The sequence below is a fragment of the Hippopotamus amphibius genome, chromosome 6 (assembly GCF_030028045.1).
Source record: "Hippopotamus amphibius kiboko isolate mHipAmp2 chromosome 6, mHipAmp2.hap2, whole genome shotgun sequence".
NCBI classification, from domain to species: Eukaryota; Metazoa; Chordata; class Mammalia; order Artiodactyla; family Hippopotamidae; genus Hippopotamus; species Hippopotamus amphibius.
In genome coordinates this window covers 112,075,807-112,089,857 of record NC_080191.1, presented here as the reverse complement: position 1 = coordinate 112,089,857, position 14,051 = coordinate 112,075,807, and the positions used below count along the sequence as shown (strand labels likewise).

Genomic DNA, 14,051 nt, shown 5'->3' with positions numbered 1-14,051 from the left:
CCCACACGCCTAGAGCCCGTGCTCTGCAACAGGAGGAGCCACGGCAATGAGAAGCCTGTGCACCGTAACAGAGTAGCCCCTGCTCGCCACAACTAGAGAAAGCCTGTGAACAGCAATGAAGACCCAATGCAGCCAAAAAAAGAAAAGAAAAAGATGGGGGTGGGGGGAGGGGAAGGATTGCAAAGGTTCTAGAAAACAAGGTAGCACTAGCCATATGTGGGTATTTACATTTAAACGAATTTAAATTAAATGACATTAAAAATTGAATTCTTCATTAACTTTCAATCCATTTCAAGTACTCAGTAACCACAGGTGGTTAGTGGCAACCCTATTGGACAGTGTAGATATGAATTATTTCTGTTATTACCGTAAGTCCTATCGGATTGGTGCTGTTCTAGAAAAACAGATACTGAAAGAGCAAGAATAATAATGGAGAAAAATTTAAAGATAGTGAATTAAGTGGTATGATAGGTATAATGAATGTATCAATTAGAGTTAGGTTGGGCTGTGAGTAGTAATGATATGAACCTGTTGGCTTAGGATTTATTTTCTCATGTAAGAAATTATTGTGGGTAGGTGGTTTGGTGCTAGTGGAGGGCTCTGAGACATTATCAGAGGTCTAGGTGCCCTCTGTCTTTCGACTCTAGCATACATGGTTTCCATCATACAGCTAACCTCATAGTCCAAGATGGCTGCTAGAGCACCAGCTCTTGCATTTGCAGGAGGCATCAGGAAGAAGAAAGGGAGAAAAAACAAAGTTACACCTCTAAGCTGAACCTGCTCACTTGAAGCAGCCTTCCTTGCCGTCCCACACAAAGCTTAGTCATCTAGCGTCACTTAGCTGCAAGGGAGGCTGGGACCTGTAGTCTTTTAGCTGGTGCAGTGTCATCCCAAATAAAGTGGAATTCTGTAAATAAAGAAGTGGCAAGTGGTTATTGTGTGGCAACTAGCAGTCTCTGCCCCAGTGACTGTCTAGCACTGAGATGACAACAAGGCCTCCTCTGTCCAGGCTGGTGATTTTCTTTCTTCATGCAGTGGCATCTTTTTTCCTCTCCAGACAAAATCTTTTTATGTGTTTCTGAATGAGGGAAAGTGTTTCAGTTTGAAGCAGAAAATGGGGGCCATGGACCCCTGCCCAGTGAGGCACCTCCAGAGATTGTTAAGGCTCAGAGAAGCAAGATTTGACAGTCTGGCCTGGAAGACTGAAGATTTGTCGTGTGTGACTGTTCCAAACACAGATGAAACACTTCTTTAGAAGAGGAAGAACCCTGGGAAAATGATAAGAAAATATACTTTGGCTTACTAGGTTAAATAGGAGGACATGGGAGACAGAATATTGAGTCTTAAAGGTGTGTCTAAGGATGAGGCCCCCTCTTCTGATGTTTTTACTGATTTTCTTCTCATTCATTCACTTTGTGCACTGCTACCTGTGGTTTTCATAGGATGGAGTTAAGGCCCAAACTTGTTCATTTAATTTTTGTCACTGAAAAGTTACCAGAAATCTATTTATATGGTATTTTTGAATATGCTAAGTTTATTAATTTGAAGTCTTGATTATAATTTAAAAATACACTCTCCACACTCTAAATATTATCTTCATAGAATTTAGCGTCTAAGTGTCAGACCTTCCTTTAACCTCTGTATCTCTGAGCTTGCTGAGCCCTTATCCTATGCAGACAGGACTCCACTTTCAACTCTCTGGGTCATAATTCAGGATCTTGCGTAACGGGGGAGCGCTGGCCCTCAGGTGGGCCTCCGTCTCTGTGTGATATGCCTCCTCCTAGCTGGGAAGCTGCTGCTGTATCCCAGGAGTTCACATACGCGGAAGTAAAGTGTGCTGTCCTTCCCCTTCTCCCATCTTGATTATGACTGTTGGGTGAACAGTCATGAGTAAGTAATATTATGAGGCTTGGTTGTTTGCTCAGTTCTTCTCTCATTCATTCCAACTTTAATGAGCACTGAGCACCTACTGGGTAGCAAGCACAGCTCTAGGTCTTGGGAGATACAGCAGCAAACAAAACAAAGTCCCTGCTGATTATCATGCGTGAGAAAGCCAGAAACAAATCTTCAGGTGTGGCAGGTAGCGATACATGCTGGGAAGACAAGTCAGGGTAACATAATAGAGAGTAATTAGGAAGGGTGTTTGGTGTAGTGTTGTCAGGAAAGGCTTCTCTTGAAGCGGTGATTTCCTTTTCTGGTAGAGGCACTAGCACCTGCAAAGGCTCCCTGTGTGGAAGTGATCTTGGCATATTTAGGGGATGGAAGGAGGGCATTGTGGCTGTAGCAGAAGGAACAAGACAAAAAGGTCAGAGAGGCGAAGGGACGTATTAGCTTCCTGTGGCTGCTGTAGCAAATTATCACAAACTTTGTTCCTTGAAACAACAGAAATGTACTCTGTCTCAGTTCTGGAAGCCAGAAGTCCATAATCAGTATCCCTGGGCCAAAATCAGGGTGTCAGTAGGGCACGCTCCCTGGAGGCTGTAGGGGAGAATCTTTCCCTGCCTCTGCCAGCTTCTGGGGGCTGCCAGCAGTCTGGCTTGTGGCTGTATCACTCCAGTCTTCAAGACCAGAACCTTCATATCCTCCTCCTCCAACCCCTGCATCATCTTCTCTGTAAAGTCTCCCACCGCTTCCCTCTTAAAAGGATACCTGTGATTGCATTTAGGGCTCACATTTAGTAATGTTGGATAATCTCCCAGTCTCAAAATCCTTAACTTCATCATATCTGCAGAGGCTTTTTTTTTTTTTTTTTTTCTGGCCTTCTTTGGTAACATTCACAGGCTCCAGGGGTTAGAATGTGGATATCTTTTGGGGGGCCAGCTGAAAGGACGAGAGTGGGGACTTTGGGTTGTACTCTGAGATGGAAACCCATTGGAGGGTTTCAAATGACATGAGCTACCTTGCATTTTTTAAAAGATCACTTTGCTTTAGAGGCTTGATGGAGAAGCAGGAGGGCAGTGCTGTTTTTCTAAAAGTTTATTTTTAGTCTAACATTGATGAATATCTCCTTGTTGAGAAAGTTTCACGTTGTACAGGAAAAGCTAAACTCGCCAGGCCAATCTGCAGGTAACAGCTATTATCACATAATGTGTTCCTTTTCATATCTTTTCCTCTGTATTCATACCCATAAATAGTTATCTATAAAAATAAATAGTTTAAGTTGAATGGGTTTACATAAAGTGTATTATCTCATATATTCAGCTCCTTGGTGTTTTTCTTTTCCTAACGTGTCTTGGAAGTCATTTTCCCTCCCCTTAATGCTCTGTAGTGTGCACGCACTGTTCTTTATACGGTTCCCCGCTGGTGGACACCGAGATTTCCATATTCTAAAGGCTGCTGCAGTGAAGATCCTTGTAAAGCATGCCAGCCTACGTGAACGAATGTTTCTCTGGGATAGATATAAAAGTATCAAGGGTGTGTGATACTTTTATAATACAGTGGATCCCTGCCAAACAGATTGCCTTCCAATTTATACCAGAAGTGTCTGGGGGTATTTGTTTCGACTTAATGAAATTTTTGAACTTTTTTTAGGGACTTTAGTAATTTTTCTAATGGGCTTGTTAATATTCTTATTGATTTATAGAAGTTCTTTATAATATTCTAGATACTTTGTTAGACACATTACATTTTTCTCTCAGTATTTTTTTATTTCATTCAGTGTATCTTTTGAAATTCAAGTTATAAATTTTAATATAAGAAAATTTTTTCTATTATTTTACAGTTGTGTTTTGTTTTCTACCCCAAAGTCATGAACATAAACTTCTACTATGACTTTTATGGTATTCCCTCTCTGTGTATAGTGTTTGTATATACGTATTAGAATGAATGTAGTAGGGATCCGATACTTGGATAGCTGCTTGTCCCGATACCATTTGTTGAACAATTCATCCCCTTAGAACTAACGTAAAGGCTAACTTTACTAAATACAGTGTATTACTTAGGAATCTGTCTTTCAGAACTCCTTTTGTTTCATTCATGTATTTGTCTGTTCTTTACTGGTGTCACAATATTTTAATTATTAGAATTTTGTAATGTGTTTTGTACTGTAGACAAGTTTATCTCATTTTTAGTCAAAGCTATGTTGACTGTTCTGTGCATTTCCTCTTTCACATGAATTTTGCAGTCAGCTTGCCAAGTTTTATGAAAAATTATTTTATAATTTCAGTTTAGATTGCTAAAGTACAGGTTAATTTGCAGAGAGTTAACAACTGGAGAATACTGAGTTTTCCCATGCAAGAATATGTAATATATTTTGGCCTTTTAATATTCTCTATAGTTTTTTTTTCTTCTATAGTTTGTATTTTGAAATATATCAAACATAAATACAAGAATAGAGTATAATAAACACCTGTGTCCAGCATCAGACTTTATTAGATCATAACATTATGCCATATATTTCCTTCATATATGTGTTTTATTGTTTTTAATAATAAAATATTAAAAGTAGGAATGAGAGTCCCCATATATGTCCCCCAGATTCTTTTGCCCTCTCCTTTCCTTCTTCCCAGAGATACCACTGTCTTGAATATGGTCAGGAGAGATGTTTTTATTTGATAAAGTGGATATAATACTGTATGTCATGCTTACTTGCTAGGGTTGTTCTGTACATATAGTACACATGGTTGTGCTTTTATGTGTTTTGTGAAATGTGGTGAATGATGATGAATTATATTGTACATTTGAAGCGCTAATAGGAAGCTAATAGGATGATTTTTAAGGTGTCCCGAGTTCTGTGACTTCTGCCTGTAATTTTGTGATTGTTTCATATTTACTTGTGTATACATCTGATAACAAGTTTAGTGCAGTCATTTAGAAATGTTTTTCAAAATCAGACTGACTTTGTTACCTTCCCAGTGCTTCGGGGTCAATTCCAAACTGACAATAGTTCCCTGAGAGGTGGTTGTGTTCAGCATGGTGTCGGTCAGAGGATGCAGGAAAGTCCAGCTGCTTTGAATGTGCAGTGGACTACCTCACTGTATTTCAGCCTGCTTCACAATACACTGATAATTCTGTCTGCATCCTATTTGTGAAGACCTTTTAGATCATCTTCTATTTTCATGTATTTCAGCTTCATACTTGAGAATAAAATATACGTAGATGTTTTTAGTTTTTTCTGCTTTAGATCTTACTTGGTTCTGTTATAACTTCTCAGGTACTAATTTAAACGATGAGGATTTTCTTTTGCTGGAGCTTTTACACTGGTTTAAGGAAGAATTTTTTCACTGGGTGAATGACATTTTGTGCGGTAAATGTGGTGGCCAGACTAAGTCTAGAGGCGAATCATTGTTCCCCAGTGATGAGGAGCGGAAGTGGGGTGCAAACAGAGTAGAAGATCATTACTGTGACGGCTGCCAGTTCAGCAATCGATTCCCAAGGTGAGCATCCTCTGGACAGTAAAGTCAGAATAATCTCTGATTGGGATGGTTAGAAGAGAATTTTATTGTCAACTTTTAATCTTCATTTTAATTATTAGCAGTATATTCCTCTAGGACAGGGGTGAGCAAGCTATGGCTGACGGGCTTATTCCAGCCCACATCCCATTTTTGTAAATAGAGTTTTACCGGCACACATCCCTGCTGCTTCATTAGCTTATGGTCCGTAACTGTTTTCACATGACAGTGTCAGAGTTGAATACTGGTGACAGAGACCGTATGGCCTGCACAGTCTAAAATGTCTACTGTCTGGCTGTTTATAGGAAAAGTTTGTTGACTCTTAAATATAAATTGAGTGTTAGTCCGAGCAGTTTAATGCTGTAAATCTTGTATTTTTCTTCTTTTAATACATAAATTTTAACTTTCTGATAACTTTAATAATAATACTGATAGCACATAAAATAATGCTAAAACATTAGAAAAATACTGATCATTGGATTAGTAAATACAGTACTGCACTTAAAATCATCAAGTAGTAATACGGAAGCTGAAAGTATAGTATTTATTTCTTGGCCACACGGTGCGGCATGTGGGATCTTAGTTCCCTGACCAGGGATCAAACCCGTGCCCCTTGCAGTGGAAGCTCAGTCTTAACCACTGGACCACCAGGGAAGTCCCATCATCATATTTTATTTTTAATGACACGTTTAGTTAGGTGCCTCCCCTGCCAACCTAACCTACCCTCATATCTCTAAATTTTAAACTAAGGGAATTAGAACTTTTCTGTTAACTTTTTCCATCTTTTAATGTACAAGTCTCTTATCAGGTATTCTTAATTGACAGTACTCGTAAAGTTTGGTTGTACCATCAGGCAAGAAAAAGATACCAAGTTTTTGAAATACCTGATTTGGAGGGCTTAGGGACTCAGTTCTGTCCTAACGAGCAATCAGTCCTGTGATATACAGAGTCTAAGATAAACAGAATCCAATATCCAATAATTATCTAAAATTAGCACGTTATTTTTTTCATTTAGCATATCTGTGCACATTTAGCATGTATGAGTAAATCCCTGTCCTCATAAACTCTAGGCAGTTGGGTGTAGGCTGATAGTGCATGTGTGGGGGTGGGCAGGGCAGAGGCTAACAAAGGTGTTTGTACAGAGTGTTGTCCTTTTCCCTACTGATCATGCGCTTGTCTTACCGTTAGCTGTTCTCTCTATAGGGTTGGGGGGATGAACGCGTAGAGACTTAGCAGTCTTTCAACTTGGCACAAGTGACGTTTAGAAGATAGAGGCGTAGGATGCTCTAATTCTGCTGTTGTTACTTCTTCATGTAAATACGCAACTTTTTCCATTAACTGCATTACCTAAACTATAAATTCATTTAACTTAGCTCAAGCAAGAGCATCTGCTTGATCGAGGACAAACAACTTGTCATTGCAGAGCCAGTTCATTTACAGCCAACATTACTGCTCAGCTGGGCATTTTTCCTGAGTAGCTTTATTAGCTCAAAATCCTTCTCAACACAATATGCACATTTGATGTTTTTCAGCTTTATGATAATTTTATAACTGGAGTAACTTTCTAAAAGTTACTAAACATTCTAAAAGAATGTTGCGAGAGCATTTCAAAAAACAGCCTGCAAACAACAAGCGCCTTTAAGTAGTTCAGAAGAGTAAAAGTTCAATCCAAATGATTGTTAGAAAGAAAAATAGTATTTTGATTAAAATTGAGTTCAGGTAAACTTTAAAATCTTTATTGAGTAGTTTGTTAAAATTGTTTACCTTTTAAGTACAATGAGCTAATTATACCACTTGTTAGGGTAACACTAATGCTTAACACAGATTTCCTAGAGACTCTGCCTGTCCTTCAAGGCCCAGTTCAGATACAAGCCGTCCTCCCTGACCCCTCCCCCATAACACTAATTCTGACCTGTTGTATGGTTTGTATCACATTCTGCTGTGTATTAAAACTGTGTTCTTTCCTTTTCTCTCTCTCAGGGCTGTAAGTCCTTAAAGGCTGTACAACTGTTGAATCATTTTCCACCCAGGTTTCTAGCACAATGCCTCATATATTCTAGGCTCTTTAATCGTTATTTAAGAATATGAAGTTAAGAGATATTACTGTTTAGCACAAAGGTAATGTGAATTCTTTAAAATTCTTCAATTTGGTAATGAAACGAAGCTTTTTGTTGTTGTTACTTTAAACCAGGTATAATAATCCTGAGAAACTTTTGGAAACAAGATGTGGACGGTGCGGGGAGTGGGCCAATTGTTTCACCCTGTGCTGCAGAGCCCTGGGGTTCGAAGCCCGCTACGTCTGGGATTACACAGGTGCGAGCGCAGTGCGGGCAGAGGCCAGGAGGGCTTGCCAACTTCAGGATGGGGTGTACATTCCTGCCCTGTCAGTCTAAGTTTCCATTTGCTTTCTGTAAATAACAGTAATCCCAGACTCACAGGTTTTTTTAATGGGGATCACAGGATTTATTTTAGTACCCTTAGCATTTTGCCTGGTACTTTACACTGTAAACATTCTTTTCTTAACAATTTGTCATGACATTTTTATTAGTTCTGTTCCTCTATGGATAAGAACATGTGTGATAATGTTCTGTAGAAATCTTCATTTTTGTAGAGATTAGTGTAAAAGATTTAGTAATCTTAACTCAACATACAATAAAAATATAATAAAAGTGATATGAGATTTATATTGTCCTTATTTAGTTACAACTTTTATCACTTACATGCTAAAAAGTTTTCCTCCTTAAATTTTTTTCATTTGTGTTTCTGTTGTTTTCTTAGGGTAAAATGAAACCTTCACTTAGTAGTTATTGTTCTCTCACAACCAAATGTAGACCATCAATAACCAGACATCCTCTGTTGGACCTCTGCTGGCCTGCAGTTCCAAAGTGGAATTAGCAAACCGTGTGCATTAGTCCTGTGTTTTACATGTTGTTGTTCAGTGTCTTTGCCCTTTTTAGAGTATAGCTCACATTGTTTTTAATTAAGCCTGAAACTGACTGTATTAAAGGTGACTTTCCAAAACATTTTCAAGGATTTCAAAGAGACAGAGAGACTTCCCCGGCGGTCCAGTGGTTAAGACTTTGCACTTCCACTGCAGGGGGCACGGGTTCGATCCCTGGTCAGGGAGCTAAGATCCCGCATGCCGCACGGCACAGCCAAAAATGAAAATAAAAAATAAAGTCATCAAGAACTGCCCCTATTAACAAAAATAGAGACAGAGAAATTAAAACAGATGTTCTAGAGTCCTGTGGGCCACAAGATGCTCAGACTTATTAAAATTTAGAATATTGCATGTTACCATGTGGTTGTCATCTTAGGCATTTGTATATAGTTATTGGAAGTCCCTCTGTTTTTATAAACTTAGCTTTTGTTTCCTCCTTCTGTCGCTTCCTCGTCTGTCACTTGCGTAGACCACGTCTGGACAGAAGTGTACTCCCCTTCTCAGCAGCGGTGGCTGCACTGTGACCCATGTGAGGACGTCTGTGACAAGCCCCTCCTCTACGAGATCGGCTGGGGCAAGAAGCTGTCCTACGTCATCGCCTTTTCTAAAGATGAGGTAGGATAGAAGAGAAGAAATGTGTTCTGAGAATAAAATATTTTTTTCCTTTTTTTTGACAGCCTTTGAAGGTATAATCGACATAAAATAAACAGCATGTATTTAAAGCATACAATTTAATGAACGTTGTCATTTGTCTGTGCCCTCGAGACAGCCTTTGCAGCCGAGGGAGTGAGCACATCCATTATCCCAGGAGTTCCCTTGTGTCCTTGCTTTTCCCTTCTCCTTGCCCCCTCCAGGCCACCACAGATCTGCTTCTGAGACTACGTGTCAGTCTGCGTTTCTAGAGTTTATGTGAATAGGATCAGATATACTCTTTTTGATGGGGATGTGGTTTTATTTTGCTCATCATAATTATTTTGAGACTCCTTCCTGTGTTTTCATGTATCAATAGTGTGTTCTTTTTATTGCTGACTAGTATTCCATTGTATGAACGTACCATGGTTTGTTTATCCATTTGCCTATTGATGGACATTTGCATACTTTCCAGTTTTTCACTGTTTCAAATACAGCTGCTATAGACTTCCAGGCACAAGTCTTTATATGGGCAATGCTTTCTTTTTTCTTTGGTAAATGCCTGCTAGTGAAATGAATCATATGGTAGGTGGATGTTTATCTTTTTTAAAAAACTGGCTCAGCTGTTTTCCAAAGTGATGATGCTGTTGAACATTCTCACCAGCAGTATGTGAGAATTCCTAGTTTCTCCGTATTCCTGTTAACAGGCATGGTCTGACTTCTTCATTTCAGCCCTTTTTAATAGACGTGTGGTGGTATCACATTGTGGTTTCATTTGCATTTCCCTAAGGACCAACACTGAGTATCTCTTTATGGGCTTGTCATCCACTACTCCTCTTTTCCCTTTTTTAAAAGTTATTTATTTATTTATTTTAACATACAATAAACTGCATATATTTAGAGTGTACAATTTGGTGTTTTTTTTCTTATTAGTAATGTATATATGGCCAGCCCAATCTCCCAATTCATTCCCCCTTTTTTTTTCAATTGGGTTGTTCATTTTCTTATTCTTGAGTTTTGAGAGTTCTTTGTATGTTCTGAATACAAGTCCTTTTTCAGATATGTGCTTTGCAAGGATTTTCTCCCTATCTGGTTTGTCTTTTTATTCTCTCAGTGACTTTTGAAGATAAGAAATTGATGAAGTCCAGTTTATCCGTTTGTTCTTTCATGGATCTTACTTTTTGATGTTACATCTAAGAGATATTTGCCTAACCAGAGCCACAAGGATTTTCTCCTACATTTTCTTCTAGAAGTTTTATACTTTTAGATTTACACTTGTGTCTGTGATCCATTTTGGGTTAATTTTTGTAGATAGTCCACGGTGTGAATTAAAATTCATTATTTTGCATATGGACAACGAATTGTTCTAGCACCATTTGTTGAAAAAGTTATCCTTTTCCACTGAATTGTCCTTGTGTCTTTGTCAAAAATCAATTCTATAATATATTTATATATAATTTATATATTCAGTACCATAAAAATGGAGTGTTTGTGAAATTTTGTGAAATCAGCTTTGTAGATAAGTTCTAAATAGCTAAATGTTCTGAAAATTCTATCTCCTAATCACAGTCCTTCTTGGAAATGTGCCAGTTAGAAAATGAATAAAAAGCATATTCTCTTCAGTTTTTTTCCACAGGTTTTAAAATTTTAACCAAAAGATAGCACTTTAAAAATTATATTTAAGAATTACATGAATTCTAGGTATTCAGCAAATTAATGTTGATGGTTGTAATCTTGTTAAATATTTGTGTCCTATCATTCGAGGTGGTTGATGTCACTTGGCGATATTCTTGTAAACATGAAGAGGTAATCTCCAGAAGAACTAAAATTAAAGAAGAGTTACTTCGAGAAGCTATTAATACACTTAATAAGCAGGTATGTGATGAGCATTTGTCATTTTTGAGAGGAATTTGAAATATTATATAATCAAGAATAGCCAATTTTTAACCCATTGAAGTTCTTAAAGTAGCATTTATTTTGCAAACACAAATATTTAAATATTTAAATTAAAAATTTTGAAGACTCATTTTAAATATTGCAGGGTGGGGTTTTTTTTGCCTTAAATTGGCACATCTCAAAGTTTAGTGAAACAGAATTTCCATATATATATAATACTTGACAGAAAAAATATGTTGTCTTATTTTTCGAAGTAATTGTGTCTTGAATATGATAACACATGCACTCACACTTGTCCACGTATGGAAATTTCTGAAACAAGGCACAGGAAATTGTTAACAATGACTGTTTCTGGGAAGAGGACTGGGGGTCCAAGAGGGAAGTTTCAGCTTTGATTTTATACCCCTTTGGTAGTACTGAAATTTTTTTACTATATATATGTGTGTTATTTTTCACAATTTAAAAAACAACTTATTTCGCATCTGGCAGGCAGTTAGAATAGGGCAGATCACCTTACAGTGGTTGAGATTCAAGGCGAGTTTCCTTCTACCTAAAACTCCACCTTACCTCTAGCGTGCAGCCCTTCACAGCTCCTAAGCCGAAACCCCAGAGGATCTGCTAGAGCCTTGGAAGGCCCTGAACTCCACGGATTGACTCCCCAGCACTGACAGTGCTGCCCCAAACTGTGTTTCAGCATGTTCGCTTGTTTTGAGCTTGGCTCCTTGGGCCACTTGATAATTGGCAAATGCCTGGAAGAGAGAAGAGGTGCACTTCAGTTTATTTCTTCCCTTGGGATCTTAGCTTCTTCAGGTCGGGCTACCTTGGTAGCTTTGTGTTGCATTCATACAGGTGTTGGTGTGTGTATATCGTGTGTGTGTGTTGTCCCCTGCTGTCCTCGCCTTTCTCAGCAGGACGGTTGGTGTGACACACACTAGTCTATCACAGCCGGAAACAGAAGCTGCTACCTCCATTTTAAACCTAGGCCAGGAAAGGGCGTGGAAGGTGGGATATGGGTATTCAGTGATTTCTCAACATAAAGTTTGTAGAATTATTTTGTTTCCACAATGTCCTTTCTATTTTCCAGATAATTATATGTATGAAAATAAAGTTGGTTACTTCTTTCCAAGATCCTATTAAAACACAAATGTCTTAATTATATTCATACTTAGACATGGACCTCTGCATTCCCCTAAGCTTTAATGCCTTTTTTTTAAAACGTGAATTACAGAGGCAGATATCTTTGTCAGAAAACAGAAGAAAAGAACTTCTCCAGAGGATCATTGTGGAGCTCGTTGAATTTATATCTCCCAAAAGCCCTAAGCCTGGAGAACTTGGAGGAAGGATATCTGGGTCCTTGGCATGGAGAGTAGCCCGAGGTGAAGCGGATCCAGAGGTATTTACTTTGTTACAGCCTGATAATCTTCTCACTCTACTACTTCCTGTCCTATGCCCTTTATGTACAGAAAAATACATTGGCCATAGTCTTTCAGTGAACTTTGCAGAGTAATTATTTAAAAATGTAAACATCTGACGAGAACCAATAATTGATTGACATAGTATAGTAACATACAAGAGTTAGCAAAGCAGTTAAAATGGGAGTTTTTGTTGTTACCTTATGTAAATTTCTAGGACAGTTATAACTTTTACTGAACTAGATAAAAATGCATGAATTATAAGTATACAGCTTAACAGATTTTCACATATTGTGGTTCCCCATGTAACCACTACCAGAATAAGAAGTAGACAACCAGACATCAGAACCTGAGTTCCCTTCCAGTCGCTGTTTTTCACCCCAAGGGCGACCTTTAGCCTGGTTTCTAACATCATGGACGAGTTTTGCCTGTTATTCAGCTTTATGTTAGTGGAATCATATAGGATGTATCTTTTCTGGATAGTTTCTTTCTCTTAACATTGTTTAGTGAGAGTCATACTTGTTGCTGTATATTTATAGTACATTTATTCTCATTGCTGTATAATATTGCACTGTGTGAATATAATATAATTTATCCACATCCACACTTTTGGCTTAAAATTGTGCTGCTGTGCTATTTACAATAGCCAAGACATGGAGGCAACCTCTAAATGTCCATCAACAGATGAATGGATAAAGAAGATATGGTGTGTGTGTGTGTGTGTGTATATATATATGTACACACACATGCATGTATACACACACACACACAATGGAATATTACTCAGCCATAAAAAGAATGAAATAATGCCATTTGCAGCAAGATGGATGGACCTAGAGATTATCTTACTAAATGAAGTAAGTCAGACAGAGAAAGACAAGTATATATGATATCTCTAATATGTGGAATCTAAAAAATAATACAAATGAATCTATTTACAGAACAGAAACAGACGCCACAGACATAGAAGAAACTTATGGTTGCCCAAAGGGGAAAGGCAGGGAGGGTATAAATTAGGAGTATGGGATTAAGAGATGCACACTATCATATGTAAAATAAACAACAAGGATTTACTATATAGCACAGAGAACTGTATTCAATATCTTGTAATAACATAATGGAAAATAATCTGAAAAATATGTATATAAAAATAACTGAACCACTGTGCTGTACAGCGGAAATTAACACAATATTGTAAATCAACTATACTTCAATTTCAAAAAAATTGTGCTGCTGTGAACACACACGGACGTGGTTTCAGTGCCTGTGTATGCGTGCCAGAGGGGTGCATACCTGGGAGCAGAGTAGCTGGGTCACAGAGTGGTGGGATGCTCAGCTTTAGCAGACGCTGCCCACCACTTCCCAGAGCGGCTGTGCCGGTTTACACTCTCCCCAGCTGTAAAGGAGGGTTTTCTACATCTTTGTCTGTCGTTGCCTGTCTTTTTCATGTTAGCATTTCTGGTGGTATATAGTAGTATATATTGTTGTTTTTTTTTTTTATAAGAAATTTTTTTTTCTGGGAAATGTAGCTTTTTTTTCAATTTATTTTTTATTGAAGTATAGTTGATTTAGTGTTGTGTTAGTTTCAGGTGTACAGCAAAGTGATTCATTTTACATACATATATATCTATTTTTTTCTGATTTTAAGTTGGCATTTTGGTGCTGAATGCTGAAACTGAATGTTCTTTAAACTTTCAGACATCCTCTTTTCTGAAGTCCTGTTCAGTGCTATGAAAACTTTATAAAGTACAATGGGAAAAATAATAGTGTCTGGGTAATTCA

General features: G+C 38.0%; 1 protein-coding gene across 3 annotated transcripts in view; it reads left to right on the top strand.

The window, feature by feature from the left end:
* Window positions 1-14,051, top strand: part of NGLY1 (N-glycanase 1) — a 60,300-nt gene that overhangs the window by 33,968 nt on the left and 12,281 nt on the right. For all 3 annotated transcript variants that reach the window (XM_057739497.1, XM_057739495.1, XM_057739496.1), the window contains exons 5-9: window positions 5,153-5,375; window positions 7,582-7,703; window positions 8,801-8,946; window positions 10,726-10,836; window positions 12,086-12,250. In XM_057739497.1, coding sequence (XP_057595480.1) covers window positions 5,153-5,375; window positions 7,582-7,703; window positions 8,801-8,946; window positions 10,726-10,836; window positions 12,086-12,250 — 767 coding nt within the window. The remainder of the gene's footprint in view (window positions 1-5,152; window positions 5,376-7,581; window positions 7,704-8,800; window positions 8,947-10,725; window positions 10,837-12,085; window positions 12,251-14,051) is intronic.